We start from the raw sequence: 22,840 nt of genomic DNA on the forward strand, positions 1-22,840 counted from the left end.
AGTAGTGTGTTTTAAATAAAATGGAGGTTAGAAGTAGGCCAAAGGCTTCAGGATGGTATAATCAATGGTGAAAAGGTAAAAAGGATGGTTTTGCCTCATGCTTTGAAGACAGAACAAGAAAGAAATGGATATGTGATTAACACATAGAGTTTTCTTGAGCATTTTGCACCATCGATGCTATGTTTGAATCCTAATGACAACACAGCTGTAAGGTTCCTTTAGAAATCATTAGCTCTCCCATTACTTGGTCAATTCCAGTTGTCTTTTGTGACAAACTCAACAAACCGCACTTTCTCCACCATCTCTCTTTACCACCTCATTTCCCAAAGCCTGATTACATGACTTAATCTGTGGTACATCGTGTCTTTACATGTTTGCAGTTGATCCAAGGAGAGCAGCTGTTACTGGCATCCCTAAATATCAACCAAAGTGCCCTCCAGCATGTGGATATATGATGACACTTATGAAAATAAACTGCCAACTAGATGACTTGACTAAGAGATTACCACCACCTCCTCAGGTATAGGGGTGACCACGGGTGCACTTTTTACCCTCTGCCCAGAACGGGCAGTCTACTGACAGTTTTGAAAAGGTTCGTTGAATCATTTTATTACAAAATAAAACCGAAAAGTGGCACTGAAATTAAGTCAATCTTGCACTGTGGTTACTTGGTGGTAGTTGGAAGAAGGTTTATGAATCTAGTGAAGTTTCCCACGTATTCATTTCGGCCCTAAGGGAGTTACAGTAGCACGGGGAAGGATACGGCACTCATTTAGCAGACGTTCATGAATCCACAGAGCAAGTTAACTTTACAAAACAGGTTTATAATTTGCTGTCTTCTGAGTCACTTCCTCCTCCACACGCATCACCCGTGTTTTATTACTAACCCGCAGGTGAGCAACGCTTGGCTGCCCATGACTGTGTCCGAACCCACTAAGAGCTGGTTCTGTGGATAAAACACAGCGCACCCGCGCCAGGTCACGCAAAGATAGCGCCCTGACAGCAACCGGACGCTGGGAGGGGGTGTAAGCAATGTAAGAAAATTTCTCGCACTGAGTGTGAGACGGGAAAAAATAATTCTACCCCAAAGCCCAGCAGCGAACTTCGTGTATGTAAATGTAAAACCAACCCAGGATTCTGCAGTTAAGCTTGGCTGTGAACACAGTGCGCATGCGCAAAGCACCCTCCGGCGGCGGGGCGGGGCGGGGCGGGTCGAGGCGCGTGGCGTGACGTCAGGCAAGGCGCATGGCGTGACGTCAGGCGAGGCGCGCGGGGCGGTGCCCGGAAGCGGAAGCGAGTCGGTCGGCGTTTGGGTTGCGGAAGCGCCTGGCGGAGGCCGCGGTGTCGGTGCTGAGGGGGACGGCGGGGGGAAGGGATAGGAGCTGAGCTCCACCGCCGGCAGCCGCGGGCCCACGCTCTCTCCTGCGGTCTGCTCTCCCCCCACTCCACCGCTCCGCTATGGCGAGCGTCTCCAGCAACCTGCAGGTAGAGTGGCGCCGGCCCTGCCCGGGGCCGGGCGGAGCCGGCAGGCGGCGGCGGTCGGGAGGTGTCCTGGGCCGGGCCTGGGGGCGGGGAGGGGACTTGGCTTGGGGCTCGGGAGGTGAATCCCTGCATCCGCACTGGGCTCTTCTGGCGGAGGCCCTGAGTCCCCGGGGAGGGGACGGGAAGGGGAGCTGCCGGGCAGGCGGTCGCACCAGCCCCTCGGGACGCAAGAGCGGCGGGGCCCGGTATCTGCCTGGGCAGCACTGTTACCTCTTGTGGTCTGGAGACGTAGTTTGCTGTAGGTTTTTTCTAAGTCTCCTCGCCTGTTCCGTTTTTCTATTTGCATTAACCCTCAGTTGGGGCAGCATAATTGGTTCTGTGGGTGGTTGGTGAAACAGGTCTGGAAACTACCTGAGTTAAAAATACACATTTTTCTCTTTGGTTATTTTAAACCATGATCATATCTGTAAACTTATTATGGCCATGTAACGCTTGTACTGGCAAAGCTGGGGGAGATATCACAGGGTCTAGAATAAGAAGGAGAATTAAACCTGTTTAAGCTGATCATAGAATCATTTTGGTCAAAAGAGACCCTCAGGATCATCTAGTCCAACCATAACCTAACTCTAGCACTAAACTATGTCCCTAAGAACCTCGTCTAAACGCCTTTTAAACACCTCCAGGGATGGTGACTCCACCACTTCCCTGGGCAGCCTGTTCCAATGCCTGACAACCCCCTCCATGAAGAATTTTTTCCTGGTATCCAATCTAAACCTCCCCTGGCGCAACTGTTCTTTCTGAAGGTGATGTTCATCAAACTATCAAGCCATAGCCTGATAAATTGACAGAAAGTGGAAAAGTAGGTGTGGGGCTATAGAAGATTTATTTACTGTTGGTTAACTCTGGCTAATCAATTGCCTTTTTTAAGCTTACATGAACTCGTTGTTCAAACTGACAGTTTTAATTGCCCTGAAGTGGTATAGGCATTCCAAGGAGCAAAGTGTAATAAAAAGTAATAAGCACTTAAGAGCAAAGGAGTAACGGTGATAGCAACAAATCCACAGGCCAGTGTATGCAATATGATGTCTTAAATCACAGTCAGTTTTATTTGAAGCTAGCTCAGCAAACAAATTAAAAATCCATCTATAACTTCTAGAACTTTTCTTGATGCTCATTTTGGGTATGTTTTCTGTCTAGTGGGGTTTTTTCTCCCTTCCTACTGGAGTGGTAACTAGAATTTCTCACTTGAATATCGAGAACCTAAATCTTTCTGGAGAAGCCAAACAAATAGTCAGTCTTTGAATATGTCTCCCAGCATAGGGTTGGAAAAGTGATAGTAGTAGTTTCAGTGCATTGTAATCATGTACTTCCTGCATTGACTCTGCTGTCGACAGAGTTTACTGGTGTTATAACTCATAGTTCAAAGTGTTTGTGTCTGCAATGAAAAAAACCTTAAAATGGATTTCCAACTCTTTCCATAATAAATGCAAGAGATTGGTAAGAAAAACTGCATAGACAAACCAGTAGTAGTTCCAACTTCATACACAGAAACTTATTCTTCTCACTTAGACTTTTGTGTGTGCTAGTTTCATCATTTTGTTAATCATTGTTCATAAAAGGATAGAAATATTGTGTCATGCACAATGCACCATGTAAGACTTACAATCAGTTGCCTTCAACTTTTTGGAGTAGATGTTGAAGAGCAGAAAAACTGGCCATCAAAAAACAGCTTAAAATGTCTCTTTAATCATGCAAAATGCTTTCGCGAAGCACGTAATTATTTGCTTGTGTTACAGAAAGCAATAGACCTTGCTAACAAGGCAGCACAAGAAGATACAGCAGGAAATTATGAGGAAGCCTTCCGCTTGTACCAACACGCTGTGCAGTATTTTCTCCATGTTGTTAAATGTAAGTGTAATGTATTGGATGCTTAAGTAGACTTTAGTGGTCAAATTGCCCAGAGTAATCTCTTATGTTGACGTCAGTATTTAAATTTTTACTTTCATCATCAGTTGATACTTGCTTATTGTAGTTTGATTGAAGTCATATATTTAAGACAGGGAGGCAGGGGTTTGCTCTCTCTCCTCTGAACTTTGTAGCAATGTTTCAGTCTGGCCACTGCGCATGAAGAAATACAACAATAAGTATGGGGATCCCTATATTTCTGTTGTGCTGAAAACCACATGTTACGCAAGAAGCTCTTGTTGTATCTACGGAGCATTTTTTTTTCTCTTCAACTCATGCCGCTTGCCTTTCTACAACCTCTCTGCTGGCATTTTTTGCTTAAACTCTTAGTCTTGCTGTTCATCTTGGCCAAAAAAATGTATGAGATGGATTTGTATGTTGTAATTCTTCTTCAGTTCCCATATTCTCATAATTATTATTTTATGCCTTTCTTTTCCCACTTCTGTGTACCTTTTGCATCACCTCCAGTGTTTGTATGCAAGGAGTGGGCTTGCTTTATGTAGATACAGCCATAATCTAGGTGGACTAGGATTGCTTGCCTGACGTAAGTGACTTACAGATCTCCATAATTTGAAAAAAACCCCCACTATTTTCTTTATAGACACTTAGGATGATCTGTGTTTGTCACTTCCTATCCATTTACATCTTATGGACCTTATCAGAATATAGCTTTCATTGTTTTTAGCAATACTGATGTACTTCTGGAAACTTAACACGTAAACCTAACATGTTAAATTTTGATTGCTGATTTGAAATACTGTAATAGTGACTAAGAGAACAGTGAGGCTGTTGAACCACACCTAACTCTTTCAGATATTTTATATAATTTTTTTCTTTATGATGTGAACATCTTTTAAAATTAGCAGGCTATGGAAAAATAAAGTATGTTTCTAAATAAATGTTCCCCAACACACAGAGCTTCTCGATGAGCTATAGCAGCTTGAAAGGCTGACAGAAAAGCTTCCAGTGCCATTGTCCTTAATCCTTTACAGTCAAATTTTAAGCCAAAGCAATGTTCAAGCATGTATTGGATTTCTGGTAGGTGATGGCATCCTTCCTGTCACTTCTTTACATAGTATAGTGGAAAATAAGTAATTGAGGTGTTTGGTTATGTGGTGAGCCCTGAGAGAGATATATTGATAAGTTATAAAGGAGACAGGGATTTAGTCATGTTTTCTGATTGATGCACATATGTTTTGCTGTTAACAAATTATTGTTTCTCTTCAAACTCTTAGATGAAGCACAGGGTGATAAAGCAAAACAGAGCATTAGAGTGAAATGTACAGAATACTTGGACAGAGCAGAGAAGCTGAAAGAATATCTGAAGAAGAGACAAAAAACTGCACAAAAACCAGTTAAAGAGTCTGGTCCTACTGATGGAAAAGGGTATGTTTTTGGATAAGGTAAAGCAAAATACTTCCTGAACTAAGCTTATTCAAAAATTCAACTCTTCAAAGATCATTTTAACTAGTGTTTTTGAAATGCTTTACATGACTTACTAATCCTGAAATACAGTGGGGTAATAAAACAAATAAGCAAACAAACAAACATGAATTACATCATGGGCATTTCTGTGCTTATTTACTAAAATGTGTGAACAGTTGCATAGGAAATTCACTGAAGAATTAAAGCTGCTTCAGACTAACACATGCTTATTGGATTTAATGGAAATGAGCCCGATGACCCTTAAAGTTTTTCTACATGTGAACGCTTACTAACTAGAAAATAAATTCAGATTGATGATTACTGTGGCCTAGGGTTGATCTGTCTCGCACTTGGTAAGAGGTGCAAAGCTGTATGCAGGACGAAGTTCTGTAAGATGGACTGAATTGCTCTGATGCCTTGCTGCTGCCTAGTCTCTCCACTGCTTTCTTTTTATTAGATTTGGGTTGCATTTTGGAGAGCTGAACAAGCAGTGCCTCTTTTGCATTTGCTACTACCTTTGTTGGGATAGGAGAGAGTAAGGGTTCAGGATGATACCTTCTGGTGGGATTGCTCTTTTTTAGCAGTCCTGAATAGCTAGAGTTGCTCAGTTGTCTCTTGAAACTTCACATGATTTTTTGGTCTCCTTTGTTGTCTACTTGTCTCATCAGTTTTGTTTTTGGAGCTGTACTGTGCTCTGCTCGCGTATGACAGAAGGAGTTGGTAATATCACAGGGGCAACCTGTATTTTCATGACCTCCACTCCAGTTGTTCACTAACTCTTTTTTTTTTTTTTTTTCCTTCTTTAACTTCCACGTTCCTGTGCTCTGACAAGAGGAGGGTATAGAGTTTCACAGTAGTAAATGGCATTGACCATGTCCTCTTGCAACTCCAGATAGGGAATAAGTGCCAATGTCTACAAATAAACCGTTTTAGTGTTTCCATGTTGCTCAATACAAGGACTTTAGTTTCCTACAGCTGGCTCAAAGCATGTAGAAGTGTGTTAATAGAGCTCAGACCCATAAGAGGAAGTTGAAATGCTGAGGAGACTGAATTAGAAAGAATGTCATGTAGAAAAGCAGGCGTACTATGTTGTAAACTTGTAGAGATCTGAAAGCATCTCAAGGTTTCTTTCATTCCTCAGACTGGTGTGTGTTTCTGCTTTTTGCTTTCTGATTTTTATCCTAAGACAGCAGTCTCTTTAATTGGATTCCAACATTTTTTTCTTGTTTCCAAATTAGGAATGACAGTGATGGTGACGAAGAGTCAGAAGATCCTGAAAAAAAGAAGCTACAGAATCAACTTCAAGGTAATTTTGAAGCATCCTTTTCTTTAAATAGGTGTGGCTTCAGTCAAGCAAATTCCTGTATTTTTGCAACTGAAATGTTATGGATTCACTTGCTGTCTGTAAGTTACTCAACTACTAGTATGTACTCTTCACATACAAAAGCATAGTCTTTATGTAAGTATGGGTTTGTGTGCCGTGAAGTTATACAACGACTGTTGAAATTTATCTCCTGTACCCTATGCTTCATGTTAAAATTGTACCATTTATCAGGATAGCATTTTCCAAAGGCAGAAGTTGCAAGATCCCAGGTAGCTATTGGCTAGACTGAATCAGTAGTTTTTTACTCTTAAGTGCATTAGAGTGTTGCCTAAGGTACCAGACATCATACAAACGCTTAGTGTAAGCAGGATTACTTTCACCAGAAATCTTGTGATCAAGTGTAGGAATTGCGAATATGGATTCTTACTTGTTTATATAGTAATGGGCACCATTTTTTCATATGCAGTGATGATGCTCTCCCAGTTGAGTAAGATAATAGTTTGGGTTTTTTAACTCAAATGCTGAATATAGTCAGTGATGCAATGTATAGCAGCTACTAGTAAGTTTTGTGCACAGTAAAAAAAGAGGTTTTGTTTGATATTTATTACCCTGTAATGGTGAAGGATTGTTAAGAGCTTCCCTGCAAGAAGGTGTTTATGTATCTGAAGGAACTTCCTTGTTCTCCCCCTGTTTTTCAGCGTAACGAAGACCAAATGTATTTACCAGATTTCTGACTGTGTAATTTCAGGAGCTATTGTACCGTATTTGGAAACTCTGCCATCCTTTTTCTACTGCTCTACACATTTATTTAATCCTATGTACAGTTCTGTGGAACAATTTTCTGTATTTTAAAATAACGGAAAAATGATGAGCATTGAACTCTTATCCTGTCTTTCAATCTAAAGGCTTCATTTCTTCCCACGTGTATCTGACCTTCAGTTCTTACTTCAAGAAACAGTTTCTTGCACCCACCACTCCTCTGATACTTTCTATAAAATTACAGCATTCTTGCTTATATATTTGATTGCTTGGAAGTCTGAGGTGTGAGATCTTTGGTACCTTTAAACTTAACACAGGAATCTGTTATTCAGATAATACAAGCTCTGGGCAGTCTTCAAATTACTCATCTTCATTTTGCTTCCCACAACAACCACAGAAATTTTTTCATGTTTGATTTTGCTGCCTTATTACTCTTAGCTGACTTTGCCTTATGGAACTTTCCCAAATCCGTGGGTATTTATCAAGATTTTAGTTATAATGGCAATTTGGCGTATTGTGGGAGAAGTGACTGAATAGTAGTTGTGGGTCTATTGCCATGTACTCTTGTTTAGAATTTTAAAGGCCTTTGGCACTTTATTGCTTAACCTTCCAGCTATTAACGTACACCTACAAAATTAGGAACCTTACGATTCTGGTTCCATTTGTGTCCTGGTACAGGTGATCTCTTACACTGCAGTAATTTCAGTTACCATGCTATGTCTGGTGCGGTTAACTCTGGTATTTCAACTTTGAAATAATCTCCTGTTCCTATGTGAACTGTTACCTCTTCTGCTAATTATTTTAGTGATGAAGCACATAGTTCTGTTTACTTTAAGAAAAACTGAGATGTAATCAACCTGCCAAAGGAATTAAATGCATTGGAAGCGGGTGGTTGAATTAATTCCAGTTATAGATTGCAAGCTAAGAGAGTTGGCAATCAACCTCCTCTATAACATTTTCAACATCTTTAACAATATGATGTTGGTTTTGGACTCTAAATTCCAATTTGTTAACAATTGCAATTGTAAACAGAAATTGTTTGTTTCAATCTGATGGAAAATGAATGCAGCAAAAGAAAAAAATCTCAAAGGAAATATTTAAAAAGGAAGCATTATTTGCTTTATTCATTAGCCAGTGAGTAACAGTAAATTTTCAATCCTGTAAAAGGAAAAAAGCCTTAAATTATGTCAGAGCTCTGAAGGCATAAGGTGAAAGTGTCAAGAAAATAGCTGGTGAGAGCCAATTGTGAAATTATGGAAAGCCCCTTGTAGAGAAATAGGGCAACTGAAACTTGCAGTCTGTTTGAGTACTTAGGTAAGCATTGGGTTGGTTGGCATTTGTTCATCTGAGAAAATTTCTCTTACCCTTTGGATTTGCCTTGGCTAGGATTATGAGATCTAATATTCAGTCACCAGCTCAGATCCAAGTTATTCCATCTAAAAGTAGTCAACAAAATAATTTTTAGCATGTCAGACTAACCAATCCGAAGTCTGAAGAGAAGGCTAAATTACAGCTTGGTTGGCTAAAATCAAGCTGAACTTGTTGATTGAGCAAAACGAGACTTGGTGTGATAAACTTTGAGGGAACATGGCTTAGCTAAGAACACACTTATGCAGCTAAGCAGGCTCCATATAACTTTTCTGATAGTTTCAGCCCTAGCTCTCAAAGCTCTTTGCCATTAAATGGTCTCATTGTTTGCTACCTGTCTAGAGATACCAAACAAATTACTTCATCTGCTGGAGAATCTTATAAATCCTGGGCTAGTGCAGCTACATTTGAATTCTTCAAGAAGTACAATGGTGGTTTAGTGAGGACATGGTGCCTGGGTACCTATTAGCAAAGGTACTCATCTGTGACTACTAAATGCACATTTGCTGGTCAGTTATGGACTAGCTTTGACAGCTGCAGGAGTGTAACTGTTAAGTATTCTGGTTATCTATGGTTTCTTGTGGTAAAACAATGTGACAGATTTCTGTAGCAATAACATCCATTTGACTAACAGTATTTGGTGTTTGTATCTACTTAGAAATGCCTTGGTTTTATTCAGTATGGACATGCACATAGATCTCTTAACTTTTTCTTTTTTTCCTAAATGGAATTTATTGAAGTTGTGAAAAGGTATGTGCACCTCTAATTTATACAATCTTTTCTTAAAGGAGCAATTGTTATGGAGCGACCAAATGTCAAATGGAGTGATGTTGCTGGTCTCGAAGGTGCCAAAGAAGCACTTAAAGAAGCAGTCATCTTGCCCATTAAGTTTCCACACCTGTTTACAGGTCAGAATTACAGCATTTATTTACTTTTGGCCCATCAGGACCAGCGCTGGGGTCTGAGGAAAGTGTTATGCCAGTGTGTCAGAGACTGAAGCTGAGCTCTTTAACAAAAAGATTGTGATCCATCTGACAGAAGTTTCATGGGTAGATGTGGAAAACCTCTGAGTAAATTAGAGGGGCTTTATCAGAAGAATAGGTTCAGTCTTTCTACAATATTTTGAAGACCGCTGGTTTCTCTCTTACAGGAAAGAGAACACCCTGGAGAGGGATTCTCCTGTTTGGACCACCAGGAACGGGAAAGTCTTATTTAGCAAAAGCTGTGGCAACAGAAGCAAACAACTCTACCTTCTTCTCAGTATCTTCCTCTGACCTTGTCTCAAAGTGGTTGGGTGAAAGTGAAAAGTAAGTTGGAGTTGTCAGAGGTCCAGCAAAACATTGGCAAGAAGAAATTAATATAGATAAGTTGCTGTAAAGAAATTGAATTTTATGGGAGGGTCATGTCTTTTTAAAAACAAACCTCAGGTATTTCTATACTTCATGCTGCAGTGCCATCTAAAGATATCATTATGTGCTGCCTTTTGTGCTGATGCAGATGGACCTCTCTCCAGTGCTCAAGATAGTTTAAAAAGAAAATAGCTCAGAAAGGCTTGGGGGCACTATGGAGCCTCATGCCCATTCTAAATTCAGCTGTGATTGCACACTGCATTGGTCTGAAGTGTTGGGGTACTTTGCCTCTTGGTATCTCCTCACTCATCTCTCCCAGCAGCTCTGCTGTTACCATGTGGCATTTCTTTGTCCATACAGAGGTGTTTTTTCTTTATCCTGATTTCAAACAAAATCTGGGAGACATAAGAGAATTCCAGAAATAGGTGGAAGGAGAGAAAATTTCATGGTTCCCCATGCTAACTCTTTGTTTGTTACTATGTGATATGTGAAGAAGACCAAGAAGCCTGAAGTGACATGTTGGCTGTAGTCTAGAAGTGCGGGCATCTGCCCATCTAGGCTTCCAATGAAGATTTCCTGAATTAAGAAAAAGCTCTGGGTTTGTTGTACAGAAAGGACTTTGATATGATTATGAGAATACTTGTCAAAACCATGCTTTAATAGTTCGAAGTGTGGGACAACTGAGCAACACTATTTAAAGTTGATAGGATGAAAAAGAAAGGCCCTTAGAGAAAGTGTTTGAACTGGGGCTTTTTTCCCAAAAGCTGGAAACCTTAAGCTGCTTTTCTTCTGTTGCAAAAGGAATAAAGAACTAGAGTCCAGCTTGGCTTTTTTTCTGTTTGACTTCATTTGAGACTGCTGCCTGAGATTTAGTGCTGGTAACGTGAAGAATTTCCCAGCACGTTCCTGTTTATTTTCCTTTTTAGCTTAGTAAAATGTGTTAATAAGATACAGCTAAGTTTTGGGTTTGTTTTGTTTTTTCAAATCAACTTTTCTTATCATATAAAAAGTATTTAGTAAGGTTGTATAAAGTAAATGTATGTGTTGTTTCTTACAAAGTCCCTAGAGTTAATCTGATTAGGTTAAAAGGAAGTGACTGTATCATAATCTTAAACTATGTGTTTATAGTGGTCTAATCATTAAGATAACTGAATCTGTTTCCTTTTTTAAGATTAGTGAAAAACTTGTTCCAGCTTGCCAGAGAAAACAAGCCTTCTATTATCTTCATTGATGAGATAGATTCCCTCTGTGGGTCAAGAAGTGAAAATGAAAGTGAGGCTGCCAGACGGATAAAAACAGAATTTCTGGTCCAGATGCAAGGTAAGTTTGTTTGGTTTTCAGAGTCAGTCAAAGGAATTAAGGTAAGTATTTTAACGTAGCTTGCATGAGAACACTAAAACGATCTGGAGTTCCACTGTGTTAAATTTTGACATTTTAGAACAGCGTCCTGTTTATCATCTAAACAATGGAATTATTTATTCCCTGATATAGGGGTTGGTGTTGACAATGAAGGAATCTTGGTGTTAGGCGCAACAAACATACCCTGGGTTTTGGATTCAGCTATCAGGAGAAGGTATGATGGCATTTCTTTCATGGTATGAAATTCGCAACTGTTGTGAGGGTTTGGTCTGAGACTACCTGAAGCAGTAATCTAGCTCAAGTTTTCAGACATGGCTAATGTTCTGCAACTCAGTTCCATGAGATGGACTGAGCCAAACTAATGACCCCTTTCCCCTTCAAAGAGGTAGGTTCTTCACTCTTATACTGGCCCTGTATTTTATTTGATCTGTTGGCTAGCCAATTTGTGCTTGAGCAAGCAGAAAACTATCCTGTTTCCTTGTTGGTTGGTGTTCTGGTGGTCTTGGTTGACAAGTTACAAAATATGCACCTCAGAAGGGTAAGAGGTGGTAGAGCTTTCCTTTTCAGCTGTTATCAAACTGTTGAATACCTTGAGATATTTCAGGGATTAGCCTTATGTTACAGGGAAACACTATGTTTTTCTAATAGTCAGGCATAATTTGTCAACTTTCAGTGCATGTTTTCATGCTTTTCTGTAGATAAAAAGGCTTCAATACATGTATCTGATTAGCCAGATTGTTCTTTGAGCTGCAGAGCAACAGAGGACAAATACAGCTATGTGACATGTATAATTATGTTGTGATGAGGACGCAGCTTGCATAATGGTCATTTTTGTAGGCTAAAGAAACACCTCTTTTGTGTGACTGTCACTGACTTTTATATACTTAATTCAAGCTGGCCGTACTTTGATTGGGGGTTGGACCAGGTCATCTCCAGAGGCTGCTTCCAACCTGCATGACTATAGTTTTGTGTGAGACAGATTTAGAGGTGAACGTGTTGCTTAAAATTTGAAGTCATTCTTGAAATTCCAGTTCTGGGGTCCACAGTACAAAACAGACATGAACCTGATAGAGTAGGTCCAGAAGGAGACCATGAAAATGGATCAGAGGGCTGGAACACCTCTCCTGTGAAGAAAGGCTGAGAAAGCTGGGGTTGTTTAGCCTGGAGAAGAGAGAGCTCCATGGAGACCTTATTGCAGCCTGTCAATATATAAAGGGGGTTTATAAGAAAGATGGATAGATGTTTTTGTTTTGTTTGGTTTTTACCAAGGCCAGTAGTGACAGGACAAGAGGCAACAGTTTTAAACTGAAAGAGGGTAGGTTTAGGTTGGCCATAAGGAAGAAATATTTTACGATGAAGGTGCTGAGACAGTGGAACAGGTTACCCAGCAAAGCTGTGGATGTCCCATCACTGAAAGTGTTCAAGGCCAGGCTGGATGGGGTTTTGAGCATCCTGATCTAGTTGAAGATGTCCCTGCCCACAGCAGGGGGCTTGGACTAGATGACCTTTGAAGGTCCCTTCCAACCCAAACTATTCTATGATTCTCTGCAGTGTGAAAGAGTAGTTCTTTAACTCCGTAAGACATAAAGGAACTTGTACAACAATGCCAGTAATCAAATTAATTTTTCATGGGTTTGGCCCACGTTGTCATGTGTGCCAAGTTAATTGTGTTCTACAGAATTTGGAGTTGCTCTTATTTTGTTGGTGGGAGGTAATCCCCACTGTGAGAATAGATGCTGCTCCAAAGGAGGAACTGTACTTACCAGCATTTTCTTCTGACAACTGTATTGAGAATGACTTCAAATTTGCTTCCAACTGTGAAGTTTAATTTAGTTGAAGACTGTAGAAGGTGGTTATGTTCGCTTGTAATCGGGCAATTGAGTGTGAGCGTTGTTCAGATATACTTTCAAGATTTTTTCCCCTCATTTTTTTCTTTTGAAATACAAACTCTGCGGAAGAGAATCTGGAAAAACTCCAGTCTGAAGAGAAGATATTTGTTATGAAGAAGTAGTAAATGTTATATTCTGGATGTTAGCTTATGCTAGCTACAATATTATTTATGAGAACGGGTTGTTGAATATTTGCCTTAGATTTTTTTTTTTTAAAGGTTTATAATACTGAAACTGTTCCTTTCTAATATTGTTAGGAAAGAACTATATACTTATTTGCATAAGCTTCTTTCCACTGTGCACCTGCATGAGCTAGCATCTGTGTAATGTTTTGCTTTCTCTTTTTTTGAACCAGGTTTGAGAAGCGTATTTATATTCCTTTACCTGAAGACCATGCCAGGGCTGCAATGTTCAAACTTCACCTTGGTTCAACTCCAAATCTCCTAACAGAATCAGATTATCGAGAGCTTGGAAAGAGAACTGATGGCTATTCTGGTGCAGATATAAGTATCATTGTACGTGATGCGCTGATGCAGCCTGTTAGAAAAGTGCAATCAGCTACTCACTTTAAAAAAGTAAGTAGAAATTAGCAATTTTTCAAGTTACTTCATCTCTGAGAACTATCTTTATTTGAAAATTCTTTGCAAGTAAACTGAATTTGGTTTTAGGTAATACTGCGTGTTATGAATGTTGTTTTTATCTACCGGGGGACAACTTGGCAATTCCCCCTCTTCTTTTTGTGGTGGGGCTAGTTTCTGGGTATCCATGCTGTGTAATCCAAGATTCAATGACTCTTCATGACTCTAGGTGGAATTAAAAGCATTCAGTCCAAAGTTTGACTTAAATGGGAATTGATACAGAAAAAGAGAACCTCTGTAATAGTTACTTGGTGCTTCATGTTTTTCTAGCATGTTTAAATTTATTGTTCGTCCATATGGATTTTAATTAAGCACATTCTGCTTACTTGGCATATTTTTCAAACTGAAAAAATCAGGTTCTTGTAAAGTTCTGGTAAAAACATTGAATCAATGTTACTTGCAACAGTAGTAAAGAAGCAAGGCAACTGAGTGTTATTTTTTGGGCAGCATGCATCATCCTATGAATTCTGCTGCAATGTGAATACTAGTTTACAGTTACTTAGATGCACTCTAAAGAGACTTTTGAAACTATATTGTTTGGCTTATCTTCCAGTTACCTCTACGTACTATGTGCTGACTTAAACATTTATTCTGAGTGTTTGGATCTCAAAAACTTTATCTGACAAAGAACCAACTAGAGTCCTTTAGCGCCAATCTATATCCATTAAATCTGGGAAGACTTGTTTTCCCCTGGAGAATTTGCACATATGAGTCGTGTTCAATCAAATTAATTGTTGTCTATAAACCCTTAAGCTCTTAAATTGAAAAAAAAAAAAGTGTGATAATGTCATCAGTGTTACAAACAGAGCTCCAAATACATACAATATGTATCAGTTAAATAAAATGGTATTTTTCCTGTGTAGTAGTTTTTTTTAGAGCAGACCCAGAGTAAAAGTAATTTTTGTTTACATTTTTCCTGCAAACTTTGACTTCACAGAAACTCATGCACCTTGGGTGAAGGTGAGTCAAGGTATTCTGCAGAGGTTTTTGCTGCTGTAAAGAGAAGTTTTAATTTTGTTGCTGCTTAAAAGAGTGGGTGTGGGGCTGGGAAAGGTGGGAAAAAATCAGGTCCTGAGCTGTCAAGAGATACATACCATGTAACTCATGTTGACAGCAGTCCTTGGTCAGCTCACTTACAATTTTTTCACCAGTAGCTCAGCCTGATATAACAGGGTTAAGGGCCCTAAACCGAACAGCTACAGTTATTTTGAATTGAAGATTGGCTTCTTTTCTCCATGTACTTTCTTCCAAGGAACACATTCAGTTTAAGATTCAAAGGGAAGGGAACACTTAAATCCATTATGGTCCAGAATGTGGTAGGACTATGTAAGTTTTCAGATTCTGCATTGAGGAAACCTTTACCAACTTTGTAGTTATTAAAATAAACCTGCAGCCATTTGAGGGGGAAATCCACACCGCCACCAGGACAGAAACAAACAAACAAAAAAACCAACAGCATTTTAAAGGGTTTTTGAGGAGCTTTTCCCAGTTAAAAACCAAAATAAGTATTTTAAAACACTTCATTAAGTTTCTTCTGGGGGCAACTCAGCAGTAACACTGTGATGTAGACTGTATTTGTTTAAAAATAAGCAGCTGTTTTGATATATCAAGGACTTTATAGATGCTTGCTTCCCTTAAGCAGTGATTGCCTGAAGTATTTATCCACTGTTGACTTTAAATAACAATGACATTTCTGGCTAAAGGCTGTTACCTTTTAGACTTTCGTTCAAATTTGGAAGAATCTGAGGAGTGTCTCACTGCTGTGGAGCAATGAAATGACCTCAGTTTTCACAGTTTGCAGAGCAACCCAGAAGCGATTCTTACCTCTTATCTCCTTTTGTCCCAAAAAAAGGATGGGGAAAAAACCCACAACTACAGTACTTTGAGGGCTCTGACATAAGTCAAGTTGATTCCACTTGTGTTTTTAGCACTTTCATTGGATGCGATTTCCTGTTTATATAAGCAAAATCTTAGCTCTATTAATTATTTTAATCATAACAGACAACTTGTCCCAGCTAAATAGTGCTTTCCTCAATTTATTACTAATTAATTGTAAACTATTCCTTGCTCTCTATCATAACACAGGTTTGTCAGAGTGCATTTTGAACATAACAATCTGTGCTTTTCAGCATTGTGCTTTAAATGCAGTTTAGAATAGCAAATCCAGTTCTCTGCTGTTAAAAATAGCCAGTTAGTGTGTTGTCTTTCAATCTTTGCATGTGTTTTGAGTTCCTGTGGACGTGTGATGCTTCAGGTAATGATGAAAGAAAATAAAACTGTGCGTCCCAGATAATGTGTTGCAGAAAGGGAAGAGATACCTAGTGCAGCTTTTTTGGGTCTGCCGTTGTGTGTCTGGGAAAAAAAAAAAAAAAAAGAGTGGTTTCTGTTCTCCCACTAGATGGCCCTGTTTTCTACCGAGTGCTGCTGAGGTGGCATCAGGAAAGCTGCTCAGAACTTTGTAGTGCAGCGTGTCAAAGACTGAAAAGCCAACTCTGGCTTCCTTACTCGAGGGGCTCAAGGATAATTACTAAAAAGTTTTTAGGAGGCTGTTAACCAGTGATGAATGAACTCACAAAGTGACCAGGGACTAGGAAGGGTGGTCTTCTCCAACTAGATTTCCTGGCATGTTAATTTTCCACAGAAATACTCAGTTTCAGGAAGAAGTAGCTCCTGGGATTTGACCCTATGTGAATTTCAGTATCTGGCTACAGCTGCATGTTTTCAAAGTGAATGATGCCAGTGCATTTATACAATTTCTCTTCACAGGACATGTCTTCCCAGTGGGTGGGACATCTGCTGAAAATGAAAGAATGTTTTTGCTCCAAAGATGCTGTTCCGCTTCTGGTTTTTGTCCTTAAAATTATAACTCCTATAAACTGAGTATTTTCTTATTTTTAGGTAAAAGGACCATCACTGTCTAATCCAAATATGATGGTAGATTTGTTCACGCCTTGCTCTCCAGGTGATCCTGAAGCCATAGAAATGACATGGATGGAGGTTCCAGGTGATAAATTACTGGAGCCTCAGGTTTCCATGGTAGGTATTCTTCTGTAGCATTTCTTTCTTGCTTTGCAGAACTCTGAAAAGACTTTTAGGTAAAGACTCTTTCGAATGGTAATGCAAGGGAATTGGATGAGTTGGTTGTTTTCAGAAATGCTGGACATAACAGATGACACTTGAATTCACAACATAAAGTGCTACAGTACAGCATGCTTCTGAAAAAGCCAGCGCTCTATCCCTGATAATCATTTCTTTCTTATTGTTCTTGTCTCCTGGCATGCAGCTGCTGTCTTTTCATCCATAGACAGCATCTGGCTCTTCCACTGTTCTTTCACTTGTCTTTTATTCTTTTAAAACCTTTGGAATCCTTGCCCCAAGATATATTTCCCCACCACCACTCTGTAGCGTTAATATTGATACTGGGAAATGGAAAATAATATTCAGTGTAAATTGGGAAGTGGTCTGCTGTAGGCAAATATTGTCCATGAAATCAATACAGGCATAAACAATAAAGTGTAAAAAGATGGTGGATGTAACAGTAGTCTTGGTTAAATTTAATGACAGGTGATACAGCTCTTTATCTGGTTTTTTTGTCCGTGTTAAAATATTTGCTTTGGTCTAGAGAATAAAAAATGTCATTTTAAGACTAATTAAAATTTTAATTTACTGTTAAAAAAAATGCTGCACACTCATTCTGTATTTTTCCCCAAGAGCAACAAAAGATTCTGAATTTAAGTACAATGCTTGAGGGAAGGCTGTGCTGCTGTCACTTTTTGTGTGCAAACAGTCCTGTAATGAATGCAAGATGTCAGTGTATTTCATGGGGCTCACAAACCTTTAAAACAGTAGGCACTGCTTTGTAAATATAAATGTCATTGTATTTCAGAAAATAATTTTCTGTGCATATTACATACTGAGGAAGGACAAAAGGATGCATGCAGGTGTAAGCCTGCCCTAAAACTTCCATCCACATGGTCTAAGTAGATTCTTAATCAGTCTTTCCTGGAATAAAACATAACAATTCCTTGTGTGCTACTAATGGTACCTGGGCACTGATGCAATGTAGTTGCACAGGCAGTTGTTTCACTGTCCAAAGTCAGTTCTTGTCCTTAAAAAGAGCAGGCTTTAATTCTTTCGAAGCAGGGTATCTCTAGTCTGATGAGACACATCTCAAGTCTAGAAAATAATGATGTTAACATTTGGGTTTATCTGTAATATTATAGTAATACGAGGTGTTAGGCATCTACTTTTTTCAGTTGCTTTTGGCTAGGACTTGGTTAGTTTTCTTGCTCCTTTTTATTCATGGGGTGTTTTAACTGCTGCTTTCAACTCCATAGACCTGTGATTTTTCTGAACTCCATTTTCTGGTGTCCAAATATTTATCTAGGAAATTGACTGAATTGAAGAGACAGAAATTACCAGTCATGAATAGTAAAACTTTGCTAGAGATGAATCACAAACTACTGTTCTATATTGTTGGACTATGAAGAGTACATGGGAACATCTGATTATGTTCCACTTTAAACTGCTGTTGTTAAAGATGGGATGGAAAATAGTAACTGACAAGGAAAAAAAAGAAGGACATTTAAGCTTACTTAATGTTTTGTGTAAATAGGAGTTCCTATGGTCATGTTGTTTTAATAGGGGTTTTAATGCATATTTGTCTTGGCAACAAGATTGTTAGCAGTAGTATTATACTTGTTTCTGAAAACACTTGTTTTCTTCTTTTTTTCTTTTTTCCCAACAGGCCGATATGCTAAGGTCACTATCTAGCACAAAACCAACAGTTAATGAACAGGACCTGGAGAAGTTAAAGAAGTTTACAGAAGATTTTGGTCAGGAAGGCTAAACCAAAGATATATGTGGCGCATTAGAACTTTTTTTGCTTTCTTAAGTATTCTTGTCTCTTTATTGATGGCACTTCAAATAAATGCCAATAAAATCAGTCCTTTCTTACTTTGCAGAAGGAATAGAAGATACCTTTGCAAAGACCCTTAAGCTTTTGTATTGTATTGTTTTCCTCAGATGTCTATTAAATGTCTTCTATTGAAAAATAATAGGAAAATACAATTTTAGGGTGAGACGGCAAAGTGATGTGGTAATGTCTGTTAAATACTAGAAAACTTCAAATTACTAGTTCAGTTTTAGGTGTTATATTAGAGCTGGGTACAAGTGAGTTTTAAACTCCCAGTAGCCTCAAAAAACACTTTTTTGAGGGGTGGAAAAGAATATATTTGTCAGGTGTTTTCAGTGTCAGTCAGCCTCCATATTAATTGCTCTCATTTTATTCAGAAAAAATGCAACAAAATTTGCTAATCAAGCATACTACAAGTGTGGGTTTGCTATTAAAGTAAGAAAGAAAACTCTGAGGGTAAGACTATATGGGCCAGTACTTTGTTTAAATACTGATGGAACTGGTATTTGGCTTTTTCTGCTACGCTGTGTTAAAATTTTGCCTTAAACAGCAAGCTTTTAACTCTTTACTAGCTGATACACACATGTCACTATGCAATTGAGCAAAGGTTTGTTAAATGCAAGTATCTCTGAAGGTTTTTTGCTAGTTCTTGTTTCTTTTAAATTTGCATTTACTTTCTGCAGGAGTTTAACTAAATTTTAAAAAAAAACATTAGTAATGTTCTGTTAGATTCCACATGTCAAGGCTGGCAAGGTAGTCTATGGAAAATGTATGGGAGGTGTTTTGAGAAATGAACTTTCGCATGTGAGGAGAGTATAACATGTTTTAGCCACAGACTTTCCAGTGATTAATTAACTCAGAACCCCACTGATAACGACTGCATATAGGTTACATCAATTTAGTGCTTAAACTTGGGGAGAAGGCTGGCACTTTAGCACAGAAGTACCCTGTTTCCACGAAAATAAGACAGGGTCTTATATTAATTTTTGCTCCAAAAGATGCATACTTTTTTACATGTATAGCTGCCTGGACACTATTTAAATTGACTTTTTAAATTAACTGTAACTAGGGCTTATTTTTGGAGTAGGGCTTATATTTCAAGCATCTTCAAAAATCCTGAAAAATCATGCTAGGGCTTATTTTCAGGGTAGGTCTTATTTTTGGGGAAACAGGGTAGCACTTCCATTGATCTTCTTCTGAAGAACAACAGATTGAGATGTGCCTGAATGTAACTTGCAACACTACAGTGTCAGCGTCGAGTTCGTGCCTTGTAAGTTTGCACTGGCTGTAGATAGAAAACATCATTAGGAAACCTAGAATACTTCGTGTTCCATTATCATTGTACAACTCTATCCTGCATATGCTTTGTTTAACTTGCATTAAAAGAAATTTGCACATTCTGTGTGTGTATGTTATATGTACATATGCACATATATAATCATCCTTTAATGGGGTTTGGTTTCCTTTATGTACATATTTTGTGTACTCTATAAATCATAGGATGGGTAAAATTTGCTGTACTTAAATGAAGTAAAATGTTACAGTACAACATCAGCTATGTTCTTTGAGTATTTCTGCCATGTTATGTTCAAGAATTTACTGCTTGATTTTTTAAAAATTTTTTTTTTTAGACTTTGGTTTCTAGTTTAACAGCTAAACAAAATATTTAGTTAGAGATTCTTTGATCTGCAAGGTGCTGAGCTTTTGTTTACTAACATGATGAAACATTCTTTCCAAAATCATTCAGTTACACACAGCTTTACCTTTGTCCTACATTGGAACATGTAAATGTGAATCAGTGGACTGCAACTCTTTTTGTGGACCTTTGCGGGGGTCAGGGGAGCATAGAAATTCCAGTTTAGGTGCAGACAACTGTAGTTAGTAAACTTAATCCTCATTGCAGCAGGATTGCTTTTTCTTAGTTGTCTCTTGTTAATGTTTAGAAGTGAGCCACATAACTGGCAGGGCTTTCTTTCAGAGGTTTGAAGCTACTGTCTGAAATACTTGTCTCTTGACCTCTTTAGAGTGAGAGTCCTTACTGCAATCTTAAAATTCTCAGGAACTTTTTTTTTTTTTAATCATAGGGGTTTCCATAAGCTTAACTGTAATCCTTTAATGTAGAAGAAAAGTATACTGTATGTTTTAAATTTACATGTTGCTGCTTGCTCAGTTGTGGGATGACATCTGTAACAGAAGCATTAATGTTTGATGTTTAAAGTTGGTTTTAGAAATATATTCCAAATAAACATTGCTGCTTAGGATTGCAGCTACAAGGGCAACTTTTTGGTTTGCTGTCTTTGTAAAATGGGAATCAATTAATATATATCAGAGAGCTTCCTAGCTAAGTTATCCCAGAACAGATGACAGGCAAATGGGAGGCGAGGGAGCTGTGAAATCACCTCTTTGTTTTCAGTGTTAATTGAGAATACTCTAAATTAAGGGTCATATTTGCTTTACATAATCAAAAACTCTGTAAATACCGGATAAATTATGCATTTTTCATAAGGTCTGGTGTATGACTCATCTTTGGCTAATTAGCTTACGATTTTTTTTCCTGACTTCTGGTGTTATTGCTTGTACTCCGACTGCAATATGAAAAAATGTCATTTTCTTTCCTTCCTGTGGGTAGTTTTTTCGATTAAATTAGTTGTATATATGCTTGTTATGTTTTTCACAGATGGTTTCTTCACACCGACATTAAACTTTGGATTTCCTGTCACTTGTGGTATACTTCTCAATACATATACCCATAGAGTTAGAAAAGCTCAGTAAATTAACTTATTTTTTTTTCCCATGCTGCCTGACTGACCTCAAATTCCAGAGTAGTTTTTTCCCTGATTTGTCTGTCAGCTTTGCATTGTGATTTTCTAGCATAACAAAAACAGAATGTACAAACCTCATTTGAGGGGGTTTTTTTGAGTGGATTTGTTTTTCAAATTATCTGCTGGTCTTTGAACATGCTTTTGTTTTAATTCGTGGAGCAGAACACAGGTAGCTGAGGCAGATACTCCTGAATCAGCTTTTGTTCACGCTCCTGTCTGTCAGGGGTGTCTGGTCATAGTTTGCCCTTTTTGTCAACTGAAGCAAAAAAGCTGCTGAATGTTCTCGGGTCAAACATTATGATCTACTTTCTGCGTTTATTTAGTTGTCTTCCTAATAATATGGTCTGATATATTTTCATATTATTGCTGAGGATTATCTTGACAGGAAGCTTTTTAATAGTTCTGAATTTGTTGAAATATGCAGGAATATTGTTATTTTGCTGTTTACTCTTTCCTTTCTCCAGAACAACAAGCTTGTTTCATGACTGGCTTCCATACATGGTTTTGGTCTTAACCAGCTTCATCCTAGTAATCATGGCTGACTTAAAGCATTCTCATAACTTACGTAAACTGTGGCAAGAACTTGGTAAACTGTTTCATGCTGTGCTGCTTTTCCAACAGATACTTAATTCATAGCAAAACATTGTTCCTTTTATTCTCGAGCAGGTAGGTTTTGTTGTAGACTCTTATGGCATAGCTCCAGCGCTTTCCCCTTTGATTTTTTTTCTTTTAGCTTTTTATTAACAATACTTCAATCTAGTGATTTGATTCCACAAATCCTCTGTCATCATAATAAGCTGTGTAAAAATCCTTAATTGTTTGTTTATCCTCTGTACTGACAGCCCAGGTATTAAATAAGCTTCTTTTCTTCTTTTGTCTTTTGGTGCCTGTGACCTAATTACGATTCTTCCTCTCCCTCCCCACCTCTGCGTACACCCACATGCCCTTCTGATGGTACCTTTTTGTCTAGGTCACTGGTTTGTGCCATTTTCTGTTTACTCACTTTTTCACCCTTTATCCTGCCTAAGAGGCTCCAACTCGATGAATCAACGCTCAAGGATACTTCTTCCCTTTGTCACATCAACTCAGTGTTTGGGGACACCAGAGTCCATCTGTCCGTACCATCTATGAGCAGTACCTGCTGTGTCTACAATCTGCTGGCCTTTTGCAGAAATACTTGACACTTTAGGGCTCATTTATTGAAAGTTCTCAACCATTAGTCATGAAAACAAAATACGATGTCCTGTCTGCATCACAGTGGGAGAAAAGTTATCTCCTAAACAGGCTTTGGTCATGTTTTAAGACATCTCCAGGAAATAAGTCACCAACACCTGAGCACGGGCCTGGTGTTAATAATGGAGCCGGGGTTTTTGTTGCTGCTTGGTGACCTATTACCAGGCACCATGCCATCAATTGGCAAGACTTCCTTGCCCTCCCTCCTCCTCTGCTGCCTCAGCTAATTTAAATCTAAACTATTCAAGGCAGGGACTTTGCTTTCAAACATGCTCTGTGTCACATGTGTTCTGTAAACCATAAACAATAATT

At 38.7% G+C, this 22,840-nt stretch overlaps 1 protein-coding gene across 1 annotated transcript; it reads left to right on the forward strand.

Moving 5' to 3' along the window:
• Nucleotides 1-1,272: 1,272 nt before the first annotated feature.
• On the forward strand, nt 1,273-21,141 carry VPS4B (vacuolar protein sorting 4 homolog B). Its single transcript, XM_065628280.1, has 11 exons — nt 1,273-1,485; nt 3,279-3,390; nt 4,683-4,833; nt 6,111-6,178; nt 9,112-9,231; nt 9,474-9,630; nt 10,844-10,992; nt 11,164-11,245; nt 13,276-13,495; nt 16,457-16,594; nt 18,306-21,141. Exons 1-11 carry the CDS (start codon nt 1,459-1,461, stop codon nt 18,405-18,407), a joined length of 1,326 nt encoding a protein of 441 aa, XP_065484352.1. The 5' UTR covers nt 1,273-1,458; the 3' UTR covers nt 18,408-21,141.
• The last annotated feature ends 1,699 nt before the right edge of the window (nt 21,142-22,840 follow it).

Source organism: Caloenas nicobarica, chromosome 2 (genome assembly GCF_036013445.1).
Source record: "Caloenas nicobarica isolate bCalNic1 chromosome 2, bCalNic1.hap1, whole genome shotgun sequence".
Classification (NCBI taxonomy): Eukaryota; Metazoa; Chordata; class Aves; order Columbiformes; family Columbidae; genus Caloenas; species Caloenas nicobarica.